The sequence below is a fragment of the Falco biarmicus genome, chromosome 1 (assembly GCF_023638135.1).
Source record: "Falco biarmicus isolate bFalBia1 chromosome 1, bFalBia1.pri, whole genome shotgun sequence".
Taxonomy (NCBI): domain Eukaryota; kingdom Metazoa; phylum Chordata; class Aves; order Falconiformes; family Falconidae; genus Falco; species Falco biarmicus.
The window spans coordinates 28,729,281-28,746,500 of record NC_079288.1 but is presented as its reverse complement, the minus strand read 5'-3'; the positions used below and the strand labels follow the sequence as shown (position 1 = coordinate 28,746,500).

Genomic DNA, 17,220 nt, shown 5'->3' with positions numbered 1-17,220 from the left:
TGGGGAAGGTAATGGCTGCTTTCCACCTTGGGCCGGGGAGTGCTGGAATTTTGAGAGATGCACTCTTGAATCCCAATGTGTAATGATGAAATTTAAGAATAAGTAAAATGAATACAAAGGTCACGACAAACATTACAGGTTTGGAATAACCTCATTTTAGGCTGCAGAACAGTTCCCTTTTTCTTTTAATCAGCTATTGATACAGATCTGGGAATACTCCAGCTGTTGACGCCACCCTGGGGCCCTGGGCCACTTTCCAAGAGTTTTCAGAGGCACATTGGGCAAACAAGCTCTTTCTCAGACCATGCTTGTTAGTTAAGCTACCTTTTCTCTACACCCTCTTCCATTTTCTTTCCCTCCTCTATTCCCCCTTTTTTTTTTCATACGCAGATAACATTCAGCTCGCATTTCTTTCTCTGCATCTAATATTACACAAGGGCAAAGCCTCTCCACCTTTGTTAAACAAAATTATTTCCTCCAGTGGCTTGGCCACCTGGAACATACTACGTAAAGCTATGTTAGCAGGAACTAATGTTTCTGGCAGAACAGCCAACAGTATCCTCATTGGCACATCCTTTAGATAGATGGTTGTGCTGCACTAAAAAACAGGGTGAGAAGCATTCTTGAGTAACTACAGCACTGTCATGTGGATCACAGGCTTCAATCCAATGAGTGAAAAAAAGAAAAACACAAAAACTGGAATGTTTAAACAGTGAGGGTTTTTTGGGGGAAAAAAAAAAGGTGGAAATCAGAATGAACCTTGAAGTCTTTTAAAGCTTTCTGAAAGGGTGTCTCAGTACAATACCAGCTTTATTGAATTTTCCTTTGCCACTTTTTTACCCAGTGACTTAACCCTCTATTTAACAAAAGGCTTTATGTATCCTAATGGTAGTAATGTACTATTTGTGAGCCTAAATGTGTTCTCAGTAACTACATCACAGCTAGTCCTAGCAGTGCTACTAAAATTAATCAACAGGACTAGACTGCAGGGTGTCATGCCCTTCTTTTGCCAGCTATTGTTGCCAATGCTAGACATGTTAATGAGTGCCATTATTACAGTCAGTGAGTATGGACACTGCGAAGTGACTCGTATACCACTACTAGTATATATGTCTCTGCACTTCTGAAGTTTATTCACGATCACAATTGTTTGTTGCAAAAGGAGAAAGATGCTTTTGTTCTGGCTCCATATAAAATGAAATAGGAAAATAAAATCACGTACAGGCAGAAAGTTAGGATCTTTCTTCAACCATAATGCTAAGAAATCTGAGTATCTATATGACAAATCACATCACAGCTAGTCTCAGCAGTATGGCTATAAATATCACAAAGCAGCACAAGCAGGGACAGCCCGTTCAATTTTTTTGTTGTAAAACAGGGCAACTTACTTGAAATGAATGTCTGAAATCAGGAAAAGATATTAATACAGGACCTGCATTTTGTTAGATAACAGTAATGAGTTTTTAATTGGGAATTAGAATTACAGAAGAAACACATGTCCAAACCAAAAAGTGATGTACAAAGGAGAAGCAGATAGTTTCCAATGACCGGTATCCAAGGGGCTTAGCAGGACTAGAACAAACAGGTTTTTTACACTCAGACTAAAAGACTTATCAAAAAGTTGCCGCATTTTTCACAAAGGTGTCAAAGTAGAAAGGTGAACTCTCAGCCTTAACTAAATGTCATGCTGCAGTGAGTAAGGAAAGAACAAACACAAACTTACAAACGCAGAGTTTGTTCTTCCTATCATGAAAGCCTGGCAGGACTCCAGCGCTGGAGTAAAGCCAAACCAGCACACCAGCGCCTTTGAACTTTTAAACCTGGTGTTTTTCCTTTACAGTTTAACATCTTAACTGATTTAAATTCAGCGTCCAAATGGATTTCAGAAAGACGTGTAAGTAGCCATAGTTTCAACATTTCATAACTACTCAGGTTGCGGGCAACTGCCACGAGCAAGACGAGGGGGAGCTGTGGGGAGGCCGTGGAGGCCAGCGCTCCAGGACACGCGCGGCTGCCACCTGCGGCGCGGCCTTCGAGGCCTTCTCTGGCCATCACCAAGTGCCCGCGTTTCACTCCACGCCCGCACTGCCACTTCACCCATTTGATCAGGTAACTAATGTACTTGCTGCACTGGGACAGGCTGGATGCCAAGTGCAGCCCCCGAGGCGCTTCTGCGCGCTCTGCAGCTTCTGCGATCAGGCGCCGACTTCTCCCTGCTCCCTCGTTCTTGAGCCCACCCTCATGGCAAGTTACAGCCCGTCCTCGGCACTCGGGCTCCTCAGCAGCTGTCCCTCCCCCTCGGATCCCGCTCTGGCTGTGTGGGACAGATCGCCTCAGGTAAGGTGGCTGCAGGGCAGAGACAACCGCCCGCGGCCGGTCCCTCCTCCAGGCGCCACAGCGAGCCTCAGGCAGCGAGCGGTGCCGAGTCGATCCGAGCGGGGGCCGAGCCGAGCCGAGCCGAGCGGCCCGCCCGCCCCCGCGAGCCCTGGCGGCCCCGCCCCTCCGCCCGCGCTGACACCTCACCAAGCCCCAACCCCCTCGGCTGATGCAATTACCCTCCCTTCCCCTTGCTTTCGGCCTCGGACCAATCACGAGCCATCCGGGGCGTGTCGTCATACGGCTCCGGCCAATGGGGAAGAGCCACGATAGTAGAAAGCCGGGCGGGGCGTGCGGGGGCGCAGACGGCTGTGAGCTGTGGTGCCGGGCAGCGCCGCTCGTCCCGCTCCGTCCGCGCCCGCCATGGCCGCGCTGCCCGGTACCGCGGCCCCCCGGCTGCTCCTTATCCCCGGCAAAGCGGCCGAGCCCCCCGCGGCCGGCCGCCACCTCTCCGTCGTCCTGCCGGCAGGAGCCAGCCCGCCGGGCCTGGAGGCGCCGCAGCCGGCCCGCAAGCGGCAGCGGCTGACGCACCTGAGCCCGGAGGAGAAGGCGCTGCGCAGGTGAGTGGGGGCCGGCGGCGGGGCCCCGCCGCGCTGGCAGCCGCGCTGACAGCCGCCCTGCCCCGCAGGAAGCTGAAGAACCGGGTGGCGGCGCAGAGCGCCCGGGACAGGAAGAAGGCGCGGATGACGGAGCTGGAGCAGCAGGTGGTGGAGCTGGAGGAGGAGGTAGGGGTCGGGGTTGGAGGGGGCCGGTGTGGGCCCGGGGGGAGCCGGGCATGGGCCCGGGGCCGCCCTGCCTCACGGCTCTCCGCAGAACCAGAGGCTGCTGCTGGAGAACCAGCTCCTGCGGGAGAAGACATGTAACCTGGCGCTGGAGAACCAGGAGCTTCGCTGCCGCCTGGGCCTGGATGCTCTGAAGGTGGAGGAGGGGAGCGAGCCCCAGGTGAGCCCGCCGCCGCGCTGGGGGTCCCGGGGATGCTCGGGATGCCTGCCCACAGTGGGTGGGGGGCAGCCCACTGCCTGGTCCCAAGCTGTTGCGAGGCAGTTTCATCTGCTGGTCTACAATCTGTTCTAGAAGTGAAGTAGTAACTGTCAGTCGTATACAGCTGTCTCTGAAGACCAGGGACATAGTGGAAGGTGTCAGGCTTTCAGTTAAGCAGTGAACAAAACAAATCTGCAAACACGTGGGCCTTGAGGCTACCCTTGGGTTCCTGCTGCCAAAGCCAGTGGAGCACCTGATGTTGGAAGTTGTTGCAGGAAGACCATGATCTTCAGGGTTATGTGCTGTACTGTCTGCTAGAATCTCTGTGGTGACTGACTGGGTTTTATCCTTGCCTGCAGGTTGTAAAGGAATCACAGGTGGATGAGATTAGATTGGTGACCGGGTCCGCTGAGTCCGCAGCACTCAGACTACGTGTTCCTCTGCAGCAGGTGCAGGCCCAGCAGTCACCACTTCTGATAACTTCCACATGGATTCTGATGACAGTGATTCAGACTCTAAGGTAAGCATCCATTCCTACCCAAAATGCACACAGAACTCGGAACCACTGTGGATCTAAGACTAGTGTTGTAACTTCTTGACATAAAGTAATTTTCTGTGGTTGGCTTGGTTTCTAAGTCTTGGAGTGCCATACCTGTGGCTCAGAACAGCTGTGTTGGGCTGTATCCAGTGAGTACAGGAGTTCATGCAACTGGTTCAAGTCCAGTTTCCATAAAATCTTAAGAGGATATTGCCTGAAACAGCCTGGTGGCACTTACAGCAACAGTGTACAAATACCAAAAGCATACTGTGCTTTTCCTGTTGTTGAAAGTAGACTTCATAATTTTGCTGATGAGCTGGCACTTGGCAAAGCCGTTCAGACTTAAAGCTTGCCCCTTATGAACTTCCAGAAATGTAAGGACAGGCATCTTTCACTTAAAAAAAAAAAATGACCAATTAAACCCAAACCAACCCACCCCCCAACAAAAACCTGTAACAACCGCACCACCTTTGGTCATGGGCAGATCTGCTTAAACTGGGTTTTGGTACTGGCTCTGTGGAGCCAGCAGGTAGTGTGGTGGTTGTACCTGATGGGTCCAAGGTCCTGAGGAGTTTGATAAAGGCAGTGAACATCAAATGCATGTAGGTTGCCAGTACCTTTTAAAGAAAAAAAAAAATCTGAGATGAGAAATTGCTTTAACTGTTCTGATGGTGATCTTGGTAAAATTCCTAGGTCCATGATCCCATTAGCGCATTTTAACTTTCAGATGAGTGTCAATAGATTTTGCAACTGATGCCTTGCTGTAACAGTAGTAGGCTGTCTTCCTAAACCGTTCTTTCATTCTGCAGTCTGATCTCCTGCTGGGCTTTCTGGACTGTCTGGACCCAGAGATGCTTCTCACATACGCTGGTTCAGAGTCAATGTGCCTGGAAAAGCTGGAGGAAGACATCTGTGGAGAAACAAATTCCGTACCAACCTCCTCCTCTCCCTCTTTGGGGTCCCCATCAGCTAAGCTGGAGGCCATTAATGAACTGATAAGGTTTGATCATGTGTACACAAAGCCCCTAATACTGGAGATTCCTGTTAAAATGGGTGACCAAACCGATATGCTAGTGAAAATCGAGGAAGTATCTCTCTCTCCACCTGAAGACAAAGCTATCCCTGAGATCCCAGTATCTGTGAAAGAAGAACCTGTAGACAGCTTCATGCCTGAACTGGGCATCTCTCATCTGCTTTCCTCTCACTATAGCCTTGCAGCTTCAAGCTCTCTGTTGGATGCCTGTAGTGACTCTGGGTATGAAGGATCCCTGTCACCCTTCAGTGACATGTCCTCTCCACTTGACACTGACCATGTGTGGGAGGATAGCTTTGCCAATGAACTTTTTCCCCAACTGATCAGTGTCTAGCTTTGTAGTGCCAACTGGTCAGTGTCTAACTTGTAGTGTTAACTCCCTTGGAAAATTATCCTGGCAGGATAATGGGATAAATGCCCCTTTGTGGGGTGTGGAATGAAGTGTATTCAGAACAGCATTGCTCACTTCAGTCCATGCTAGTAGATGGAGTGATGGCCAGTGTGCTTCTCCTGGTATGGAGGAAGTCTAGGGTGTCCTGTCCTCCCACCCACCCCATCAGTATTGGCTCATGAGGGAGGAAAGTTTGTTTCTCAGTAACTTGACGATTCTGTGTGAACCTGAAAATGTTCATTTAGTTTCCCACTTAAAATTATTTTAACACAGGAAACTGTAGTGGGATGTTCCTGTATAGACAACTGGGTTAAGACTGAATAGTCTGTATGTCTTACAGATTTACTATGTAAATGCTTGTTTTCCATTTGCTATGTAGAGTTGCTTTCTCCATTTAATATTTAACTGTATTGGTGCAATTAAAGTGCAGTGCAGCTCACTGACCCTTTTTTGCCTTGGATCTCAGTGGGGAGGGGAGAGTATCTGGGCCTTATAGAATTCAAAACTGTATAGAAATTTTAGAAGACTGGGTCTCTTGGTGTCTTGTACTTAAACCACCTCAATGCAGCAATCCAGCAGCACTTTGGTGTAAGCAGCTGGATGCTTCAGCAGCTTTCTGGGGTGCAAATTCCATTGAAGGTGGATGGGTCTGTATGATGGCCAAAGCAGCTAGAGCAAAATCTGCAGCCTGAATGGGGAACACAGATGGCAGTAGCTTGATGTCTGAATAAAATCACTGTAGTATTTGCCATTGGCCAGTTAACTGTGCAAAATGCTTGGTCTGAGTGAAGGTGGGTGCGCTTAAAGTGGTGGCTGGTGTTGGTGAAGCAGTGTGAGAAATATGTGGTGAAAGAGGTGCAGATTCTGTGTTACTGCAGGAATTGCTGAAGCATAAAGTAACTTTGCAGGAGCTCATCTCAAATATCACAGGAGGACTCTTTTCTGTTGTCCTTATCCATCTATTTGTTCCAATGTGACAGTATTAAAACCACTTAAACTGGAGCGAGAGAAGAAACTGAAACTTCATACAGAAGTGAGAGCTGTTCCAGGTGTTGGTACAGCTGGTCTTGGTTTCTGTGCTATTTTGTGTCTTGTGTGAAATTGTGACAAAAATAACTTGAGGTGGAGGAGGGAAGGAAATGGGTGATGGGACAGGAGGGTGTTGGTCACTAACATTCAAGGTGCTTTGGGTTACAAATTTAATGTAGCTTGCATTAAAGCATTCTACCTGAGTACTGGATAGCAGTAAAACTACAGCTGTGCAGTACAGCAGAAACTTGGACTAGGAAGATAAAACTTTAAGTAGTCTGGAGAATAAGTTGCTTTATGTTCAAGCTGGCAAATAGGGATGACTGCAAGAGAACGCTTAGTACCTAGCATCTAGTCTAAAAAGCAAGCAGGCAAGGGAGAATTTGATCCATGGTTTTGCATTGCTTTTGTCCATATTACTGGCACTTCATATGCAATTATTTCTGCTGTACTTAATTTCATTTTTTAATGTGAAGTTTCATTTCTTTAAAACTCAGCTCTACGTTTTCTAGCCTAGAAGTCAAAGACCTAGTTTACAGGAACAAGCCTGGAGGAGTTGAAAGCAGCACCTGTGGAAGCCTGACTCCTCGCACCCTGTGCTGGGGGTGCACAGCCCTCCCCCCTGTCCTCTGTGGCAGTTCTCCCTGTTCCCATGCAGACACCTGGCCTTGAACAGGCAGCGCGGTAGAAAGCTAAACATGTTAAGTGATGGGACTGTGTCTCCTTGGTGCTGCAGCACTCCTAGGCAATGCGTGTGTTCCTGTGAGTGTGATGTTGGAGACTGAGCTGCTGGAGGTGGCCTGTTCCCATCTGAGGCTGTTGCTTCTTCAGGAGCTGCTCCCAGTTGTAGATGAAGCAGAACTGTCAGTGATACATGCTACCTCCCCTGAGGTATCTCAGGTTATCAGGGATGCTCAGTCCAGTTTCACTTGTGATATCCAGCATTAGAAATGCATTTTCTGTGCTCCCAGACAAGCACTTTAAGTGTGACAACTGATAACCAACCATTTTAGTAGCTACTGAAAGCAAGAGCTTTGCCAAAAGAAATAAAAATTCAACTAAATAAGGAAGTCAGCTATAAACTTAATCCTTTTGCTGCCTGGACATCTTTTTAATTCCTCCCTTTGAAGCAAGGGCTGTGATGGGCAGGGGGAGGAGGCAGTGGTGGCCTGGATCCCACTTTCCCTACCCTGATGCAGTAGAGCACTGGACCCCTTGGGATCACTGTGGTGCTGCCACGGATAGAACCAGGCAGAAGGGGTGAGTGCTGTGGAGCAGAAAGCTCCTGTCTGCTGCTGGGGGCCACCTCCCACCACAGTGTGTCCTGCTGCTGCCCTGGCAGGTGGGGGAAGCCGCCTGTCCTGTGGCCTGAGACCCCTCCATGTGGGGCTGGAGCACCTCACCATTGCTGCACCTCCAACCCCCTCTTCTCCCGCAGCAGGCGGCTGGCAGGGCTGGTATTTTGCCACCCTCTGCCTTACTCCAAAGCTGCCTGCAGACATGGTGCTTCTGCCCAAGCAGCTCCTGTGGGTGCCTGGAGCCACCACCCAGCCCCCTCCACTCAGCCTTTGGGACCGGGTGTTGGATGAAGGGTGAGGGGGATGGGAGATGAAGCAAAACAGATAATCCTCAATGCTGCCTGTTAGAAACAGCTTCCATACCGATTACAGAGTACTTCCCAGGAGCCATTTACCAGTTGTGCTGCTGGTGCTGCCGCCAGCCCGTGATCCTGGGTAGCTCTGTGGGCTTGGTGGGCACGGGCAGGCGCTGCTCGCTTCCAACAGCGCATCATTTCACTTGCTTCACGGCTGGATGCATTTTGTGTCCCAGAGCAATGAATTTTTAATGTCTAAAAAACATCCATCATGGGAGATGGTCTCTGTTTAACAGGTTCACCCCCATGCCTTGTGAAGTGCAGTCAGCAAAGCTGCTCACTGAAGCTGTATTTACGCTGGTTTGCTCCCCTCCCTCAACCTCACAGGTATTTCCTGGCAGGCTTTATCCCACCTTACTGGCAGCGTTAGGTTCCAAGACAAGCTGCTAAAATTTACCATACTCTCTTCTGCTAAAAGCATACAACTGGTTCCTGCTGGGCACCTGGAAGCCTACTGACGTTCGGAATTTCTGTCAGTGCTCGTATTTTTTACAAGCCTCGAGTCCACTTACGTGCTACCAAGGCAGGATGAGGGGAGTTTTTTAGTATATATGTTTATATAGCACTTCAACATTCACAGATTCAAGTGTGAGAATTTAAACTGTCAGCAGAGGACCTTTATCTGCCATCTTCCTGTAGATGAGAGATGCCAGGTTAAACCAAACCCAGGCAGAGCTGGGGCAGGAGAGGAAGGAGGGACGTGCCTGGAGCAGCAGATTTCACAGTGCGTGTCCTTGAGGAGACTTGTTTTCCTGCTGCTCCAACTTCTGGACTCCTACTCACCTCGCAACAAGTGTGGATCCAGACCCAGCAGTTCACATGTGTTTTACATCTGCATTTGATTAAATAAATCATCTGTGATGGAAGCCACACATCTGCTCTGGCTAACTGATACAAGACACAGGCTCTGGAACAATCATGAGCCTGGTTCCAAGTCTGTGCCAAAATACATTCTGCCCCTCCCTGCAGGGCTGGAGGAGTAATGGAGATAACCCTCCCCCCTCTGCAGCCCCCCAGGCATATCCCCAGGGAGACTCTGCCAGCCAGAGCACCTCACACAACCCCAACACGGGGCTGGGTTTTACAGTTATTTCCCTCTGACTCTGCACTGGAGGAATATTTAAGTCTTGTCTAAATCCAGAATACAACTTAAGCTAGTCAATATTTGACTCTGCCAGAAACCTCACATGTTTTTATTATTATTTTATTAATATAGTTGGGGTTTTTTTTGCTGTTTTTCTCTCATTTTGAAAGCAAAGGCAATCCTGGTGTAGCACACCCATCTTTACCCTTCAGCTGCTTGAAAAACTTTTGAACGCAGGGCATTATACAAAAGAACAAAGTACATTCCAAGAAAATAATTATATAAAATTTTAATTTGTTTTAATTTATTTTGTACAGAACTAGGCAAGCTAGGCATTCAGTTTTAGTCTGAAATAAAATGAAAGCTCAGAAAACACAAGCTGTAGCAACACCTGGGACTCCTTTGCTTTGTTAGAGGCCTTTGGGTCGTAGCAGATCTGCAGCAACTCTTCCTTTCCAGCAGCTTCACACTCGCTCTGCCCCACTGTTGTGCCTCTGTCCTGTTGGACACCACGGAGGAAAGAAGTGACATGCCCTTGGGACTACACAGTTAAATTTAAAAAAAAATATCTTCTTAGGCCAGAAGAGTATTTCACCCTCCAGTCAAAGGACTGGACATATGCTTTCAAAGTTTTCACTTTTATTGGGAATGAAACACAACCATCTAAAAAATATTTTAGAAAATTTATTGAAAACTGACATACAAAGGGCGATTTGGTCCCAAGAGAAGACAGACCAGAATCAGATATTCCATAACTCAAAATAAAGTTTTACCTAATACTGCATCACATTTGCCATCCCGCTTGTAAACAGCTTTAATGAAAGTCTTTTAAGGAAGCCAACAACAAATGAAACTCTTACAAACACAAAAGTTTGAAAACACCAAGTAGCTGGTTCTCTCTCTCCAAGTGATTGCTATGGCAAGAATCTTGCTCAGTCCTCCTAGATACTCGATTCCTGCTCTGCTCCACTTCCATCAACTCAAACAATTCAAACTTCTCTCCTATCACAAGGGGATTAACAAATTACCAAAAAATTTAGTGTTTTCTACCAAAACCAAATTTCTTGGATGCAGTTTCTTCTCATCTCATGGTCTCTGTCAATAGTCTACTGCTATATTCTTGTTTCAGATGGCAGAATAACAGGGGTCAGTGATGCCATGAGCATCAAACAATTAAAAGGAAACACACTTCTGAACATCAACCTTTGGTACAAACATAAGAGCAATAAAGTATGCTTAAAAGCCAACTGCAAAAAATTCTGCAAATTTGATACACAATTGAAATTTTTCCTCTTAAAAATCCCTGCATTGAGATGTATTTAGGCCTCCCAGTTTTATACATCTTCTGTCGCTATTTTAGTATTGCTGAGATGGTTTTGTCAAATTTTTGAATTGTTTATCCTTTCTTTTCAGTTTATTTAGGATTCAGAGCTATCAGCTAAAACAGTTCCAACCCTGAGGTTTCGTTACAATCCCGCAAGTTTAAAACCAGGCTGTTATTTGGAGGCACCACATTTTCCCCGGCAGTGCCTACAGCCTTCTCCAAACTGCATTGCTTTACTTTATACTCAAGCAACGTAGCACGTCAAAGGCTGTAGATTTTAAGCATGTTCAGCAGCTTAATAATATATGAGAAATGTTATGCAGTACACGCAAGAGATTTGTAACAGACTCTTAGATGAAATCAGACATAACAGCAAGATAAAGCTGCATATGTTCTTCCAGAATGGTAAATTTATACACCAGTTTACAGAGTAATACCTATTCATGTTGGAATGTTTTTAACGAAGCTCTGAAATGTTTTAGCAAGAGACAGCAAATTTCACACAGCCTTCGACGAGAGCAGCAAGATCGACAGGATTTAACAAACAGGGGTACCTTTTGAACAAAGCTGCTGCTGTCAGCCAAAAGAAAAGAAAGGATGACTGCGAGAAGCTTGGTTTTAAACTATCAACTATGGGTTATTCAACAGTTATCCAACAAAAATACCATCACAAAGATTATCAATTAGCTGTGCAAAGGAAGAGTAGATTTTCTTACGCAAACAGCTGCGTTATTGTGGACTTGCTCCTTTACGTCAGCAAGATGTCAAAGCCAGACTGGGATGCTAGCGCCCTGAACTGAGCCTGCTACAGGGAAAGGAATTTCTTACAAAAAGCCTTAATTCTGTTATCTCTGAGAAAGCTCAAGGACTTAAGAACACAAGGTAAGATCCTTTGCCTTGTTTAAGGGCTTTAAGCATAACAGAACTGTTGTGTACTGAGGAAAGTTACAAGCAGTAGCCAAGTGAGGATCCCTTTTCTTAACACACTGAATTCTTTTGGCATACACATCTGTATAAACTACATGATGTTATGTTAATGGCACATGCTCTGGCTAAGTTTTAAGTCTAGATTCCCCCAGGAAGAAGACAACCATCATCCTTACTTCACCACCAATGCCAGCAGCCTCAAATCTGGGACTTGGTTACAGACAATAATCAGTATTTGACCCTCTTTATGCCGGAAACCAGCTCCCTGTTATCTGATTTACTTACCACGTTTATAAAAATTAAAGGATGCCTGTTATTTAAGCAAAAGGTACACTGTCTTCAACTGACTTGCCAACTCAATGCATACAAAAAAAAAAATCACAGCACAATGTAAAATGTGAATCAATCCACCAAGAACTACTTTTCTCTGGACTTTGGGAAAGGGGGGCATCAAAAACCCACAAACACAATTTAGGAGCCAGTGAATCAAAGATGACTAAAGTTATTAAGTATCTTGCAAGTTAGTAGCTGATTTTACTTCATACAAAACAAGAAGCCTGTGCTCAGCTGTAACATTCCTTCCCTACCACACCACAGATGTGTAATTTCTACATTTCAGTGGACATAAAGTACAGACCAGCCACAGATGAAATACTGTGGAAAGCTGTACTTCCAAAGTGACTGCTTTTCAATCTGCGACTGAATGCAAAAGTGTTTCTTCCTTTCCATACCTTTTTGTAATCCAAATTAAACCAACTGACCAAGCATAGCATGGGCACGAAAGTCTTAATGGCTCAGTAAATGAAAGATGTAGCTTAAGCCACAGTTACATTCAATATTTGGATTTTTAAACTTTACCAAAAGACAATTAAGAGGGTATTTCACCATTAAGCAAAATGGAAAGCTACTTCCTTGTTCCAAAGGCCTCTGGATTACCTTCTCAGTAAAAACAAGACTATTTAACAGATCAGAGCATGGAATCTTACGGATTTTTTCAGTTCCCTTAAGTTGTGTCTGGCCAATCCACATTCTTATGATTGTTAGTAGGAAAACCCCCCAAAAATAATAAAACTTCAGATTCACACATCAAACCAGAATGAAAGAAGGAATCAAAAAACAGCAACAAAAAACGCCAGAAGATCACCACTTCCAGTCTGAAATCTGGCATCTACAACTCCATCTCTTCTTCTGCACACCCAGAGGTTCCCAAACCAGCATACTGATCTGGAGACATCGCAGTCTGTTGTGATTCAGGGAATGTTTCAGTCTGTGCGTCAAAAGCAGCTCTTGGTGTTGACTGCTTAGCTTGACACCCTTCTGTACTCTGCTGCTTAACGTTCTTAACAGAAACGGACTTCAGTTTATCTGTGAGAAATTCAGGAAGAGGTTTCCAAAGCACCAGCTCCATAGATGGACGGCTCCTAGAAGAGATGGAGTCTCAATTAAACTTCAGTTCTCCAATCACAACTACTAAAACCAGTGAGTTATCTCAGTCCTTTGTGCTAGTCTGGAACTCTTATTCCAGAGTCCATTTTTTTTTTCTTTCCCCCTATTAAATTTCCTCTTCCTTAACTAGTTCCATTACTTCTAGTTCTAACCCTGTATTTTCTTTCTTTTCTTTTGCACCAAACTCGACGACCACTGTCGGTCACAATTTGGGACCACCTTCTTTTGGAAACGCACATACATAAAAATCAAGATACAAGGGTTTATTCAACAAATTTCACTGTGTAGAAACGAGGAGTACAAAACAGACAGCTTGATGACCACCAGTCACACTTAACTTCTCTTTTACATTAGTTGTTCCTATTTCTGACCAAACAAATGGTCTGTTACACCACATGGGCTGCACCGTGCATTAACCAAGGACATCTCCACAAACATGAGACTGGGTCTCTCTTCTCATTTGCATGTGTTAGCTACATAGCACCATGATTTCCTCCAGAACTTACATAGATTCTATTATTTTCTTTGTCAGGCCTTCACCAAAATCCCTCTTCATCCCTTTTTTAAGGGTATCTGACAGGATAAGAGTGGGCAGATTGCTAACATTTCCATCAGCATGAACTTCCTCATCTTCATCAATTATCCTAGGAATGGAGGGGGAAGAGGGAAATAAACACTATTGAGCATACTGTTAACAGGCACATCCACTGCAGACTACAGTTACATCTACATGCGCTGCACTGTGCAGTGTAGGGATCTGACCCAGGCTGGGTACCAGAAGCAGCGGGGCCACGTTAACACCAGTCTCTCTTGGGCCAATACACCCTAAGAACGACCGTCACCACAGAAGCCGCTTGAGCAGCTATGCCACTTCTGGTACCTAAGCTAGCTTTGTTATCCCTGCATCATCCAGCAGCACGCAACGCAGGTATCCACTACGAGAAAATAAATAAATTCACTTCAGGGGAAACTGTATGATTCAGTCACATTACAAGAGCGAGTCTCAGTTATGCCATAGTTTCACCGGCTTGATTCCCCGTACCTTAACTCTGCAAATCATTGAAAAGCTGCTGAATACAGTTCTTAACCTTCAGTGACGTTGCACCGATTTCTCAGAGATTAAAAAGGCACAAAAAGTTGAAGCATTCAGAACAAGCCAGAGTTATCTCCGCTGGTTTTGGTAAACTTTTTAAAGAAAATTTAGCAGAGTAGCTGGGAAGGATGGGGAACAATCCTCCAAGAGGTCCAAAGCAGACTTTGTAATGCAAATATAGCCAGAGAATACAGACATATATCACTGATTCACCCATGAAAAAATAAAATAATCTAACAGTACCTTGGTTCCCTTCACGCACCATCTATGAAGTAATCATCTAAAAAAAAATCTTGTTTTATAATTTATAAAACTTTTGGCTTTTCTAACAACTGTCTGCAGTAGTCATTTTAGGTTTTTTGGAATACTAGCTCAACTGCAATCAACCGATACACATACATGTGACATTCCCAGAAATCTTTCAAAGGCAAGAACGCACAGTGCATTCGTTAAATGCTGGCAAGTGAGTGCCTGTAGCCACCCCATCACCCCCGTATCATGCTATCTGGTATTTAACAGCAAGATGAACCTCAGCTTTATTGCATATGTGCAGAGAGATGTCTCTGGTCCATGCTACTTTCTACACTTGACAAAATCACATCTACCTCGAGCATTTAGAAGTATTAATCACTGAACAAGCTGCAGCTGGTTGAAAAAAGTTGTTCACTGGTCAGACTTGAGCTCACCAGTTAAAATCTGAGCTCTGGCTACTCACAAAAGAGCATAAAACCCCATTACGGTACACCGATGGTGCACAGTGATTGTGAAAAGGTGGTTATTTCTTCACCATCTCTTGCTCTAGCACCCTCAATTTCAGATCACAGTACCACCCCCAAGACTCATAGGACCATAAGTAGCCTAAAAAGGAATCACTCGAACAGAAGGTTAATCTCAGACTTACAGTACCATTATCAAACTGCTAAGTGCTAGATTTACCCCTTAATGCCCACCAAAAAAGGGAAAGCTCAACAAAGCCAGGCTACTCAATCCCTGCATTTACCTGTCCTCAATTTCCTGAAGCTTCCTGCGAGCAACCTCGCACTGCTGTTCCCCCATTGTCTGATCCATTTCTTCACAGGGAATTTCTAACAGGGCAGTTTCAGGACCGCTGCCACCATACTGACTTGCCACCTCCCCAGCTGCCTGCTGACCTGCACAGAGAATCCATTCTTCAGTGTTGGGATTCAAAGGACAATTTTTGGCTCCTGTCAGTCTCTTCTTCCGCACAGGACAACTAGGAAACAGTAAGTTTACAATTGTCAAAAGAGAAAAGCAGCATTCTACAGGAAAAAACATTACAGAAAGTCATGTGCATGTCAACAGATTTGACATACTATGGAAACACAACCTCCACAAAGAAAACAAATCTGCGTTGCTCTTCTTAAAATGCAGGTACCCATAAAAGAAAATCAGTGCTACACAATTAATTAGGTAACTGAAATGGATTTGGGGTCATGTACAATTCAGGGAAAGCTTTCCAAATGCAAAGAGTGATAGAGGTTCCCTTCCTGCATATTTTGTAGATAGGATGTGCTCAAATCTTTACAGAAAAGAAAAAGCAAATTAAGATTCTTCAGGCTATAAAAGACAAATTTAATTTACCCTTCTGCCTCTTCTTCTAGCTTATGCTTCTTTCCACAGCGAACAGAGACACTGCAAAAGAAAAATAAATGGTCATTTAACTTCTGATTATAACTTCCAGTGATGCTGAAATTTTCAAGCGATGTTTTCCTCCCTTTTAAAATTTCACTTGCAGCCAAGAGCCACCATCACAGTGTATCACCGGCTGTGAAGGGAGTGGAAGTTCTGGACAATAAATGACCACTTTGCTCCAAAGAAAGTCAAAGGCAGCTGTAATTACTCTGTTCTCTGAGCAGATTTCCATGCTGCTTTCTCCTCTTTTACATTATTTATTTTTTCCATACAGGACAAGAGCAATTTTTGACAAAATTAAAATGTTTCAAGAAGCAACACGTGATCCAACTTAAGTCTCTTATTACACTGTCTCACAGTGACATACGCTAATTAAATAGGACTAAACAACAACATTTAATGGAATAATTTAAGTTTTTTGTGCTCACGTATAAGAAAGGGCAAACTAAAACAAAAAAGTCAAAAAAAGTACATATATTTAAAAGCATGTCAAGATGTTGGTAAACTTAATCACGTTTCTCTCCTTTTAGAAGGCCTCTTCATCCCCACCAACAAACTTCAAGGCCGCCAAGACGAGCACAATACGATTCTAACATTGTACAAGCAAAACACTCCCAGGAGAAAAACAAATTCCAACCCGCCTTGAAAAGAAAAGTTATTTCACGGCGCCAGCGCAGCTGAGCCATCCGCTCCCCCCGCCCCTGAGCCAGCGGTTGGCACTTACTGGCTGTGGCCCTGCGGCAGGTGCAGGCCGTGCGAGGGGGCCGCGCTAGTAAAGGAGCCCACCGGGGCGACCGTCAGGCCCTCGTTGTAGCTTCCCAGCGCGGCCAGCGAGGCAAGGTCGAGGCTGCTCTGCAGGTACAGGCCGGAGGAGCGGCCGCCGTCGGCACCATCGCTTCCGTTCCCGGCCATGATCATCACGGGCGGCTGGAAATGGCTGTGGCCGACGGCTCCGGGCGGCGGGTCGTGCCGCGTCCCCGCCGACGGGCCGTGGCGCTCAGGGGCAGCGGCCGGGGCCTGGGGAAACTCCACGGCAGGGCCCGCAGGGAGGCCCGGGCAGGATCTGCCCAGCGCCGCCATGTCCTGCTGCGGGGAGGGAGAGGCCATCAACGCCGCGCGTCCGCACCGCCGAGCGGGGCGACCACCCCAGAGGCCCGGGGCCGGCTCCCCCCCGCGCTACCGGACACCCCAGCCCGCAGTCGCCCGCCCGCCGCCGGCCCCAGGCGCTCCCGCTGGGGTCGAGCTCCGCGGCCAAGGTGAGCGGGCCCCGTCGGCCGCCCCGGGCTCCTGCGGGACTCGGCCCGCCCCGCCGCAACCCAAAGGCACGGCTGACTGCCCGCCCCCGCCCGCCCGCGCCGCGGAGCGCTCACCGCCGGGCCGGGCCGGGCCCGGGGCTGGGGGCTCCGCCAGAGCCCGCGGCCCTTCCAGGCCTTTCGCCGCGCTTGGAGAAGGCGCCGCGGGGCATTCTGGGAGCTGTAGGCCCGGGCGGGCGCGGGGCATTCTGGGAGCTGTAGGCCCGTGAGGCCGCGGCGCATTCTGGGAGCTGTAGGCCCTGGAGGTCGCGGGGCATTCTGGGGGCTGTAGGCTCGGGCGGCCGCGGGGTGTGAAGTCCTCGCCAGCGCCGTGGCTGTGGCGCTCATGGGGCAATGCGGGCCCCTGGGGTGGGAGGCCCCGGCTCTCCCAGGCCCCGG

The 17,220-nt window shown here is 47.0% G+C and overlaps 2 protein-coding genes across 4 annotated transcripts; one reads left to right on the top strand and one right to left on the bottom strand.

The window, feature by feature from the left end:
• Nucleotides 1-2,661: 2,661 nt before the first annotated feature.
• On the top strand, nt 2,662-5,762 carry XBP1 (X-box binding protein 1). Its single transcript, XM_056344414.1, is given in 6 exon segments — nt 2,662-2,936; nt 3,005-3,101; nt 3,190-3,318; nt 3,717-3,794; nt 3,797-3,877; nt 4,705-5,762. Coding segments are annotated over 6 exon segments (1,140 nt in total). The 5' UTR covers nt 2,662-2,739; the 3' UTR covers nt 5,263-5,762.
• Nucleotides 5,763-9,750: 3,988 nt separating this feature from the next.
• On the bottom strand, nt 9,751-17,178 carry CCDC117 (coiled-coil domain containing 117). Of its 3 annotated transcripts, none has more exons than XM_056344386.1 (6): nt 16,900-17,178; nt 16,254-16,615; nt 15,479-15,529; nt 14,877-15,110; nt 13,290-13,427; nt 9,751-12,758 (listed from the first exon to the last, which is right to left on the bottom strand). In XM_056344386.1, exons 1-6 carry the CDS (start codon nt 17,167-17,169, stop codon nt 12,506-12,508), a joined length of 1,308 nt encoding a protein of 435 aa, XP_056200361.1. In that variant the 5' UTR covers nt 17,170-17,178; the 3' UTR covers nt 9,751-12,505. The 3 variants fall into 3 exon arrangements, with proteins under 3 accessions (XP_056200361.1, XP_056200368.1, XP_056200378.1); XM_056344393.1 differs by having other exon boundaries at nt 16,254-16,612; XM_056344403.1 differs by lacking the exon at nt 13,290-13,427.
• Between the last annotated feature and the right edge of the window lie 42 nt (nt 17,179-17,220).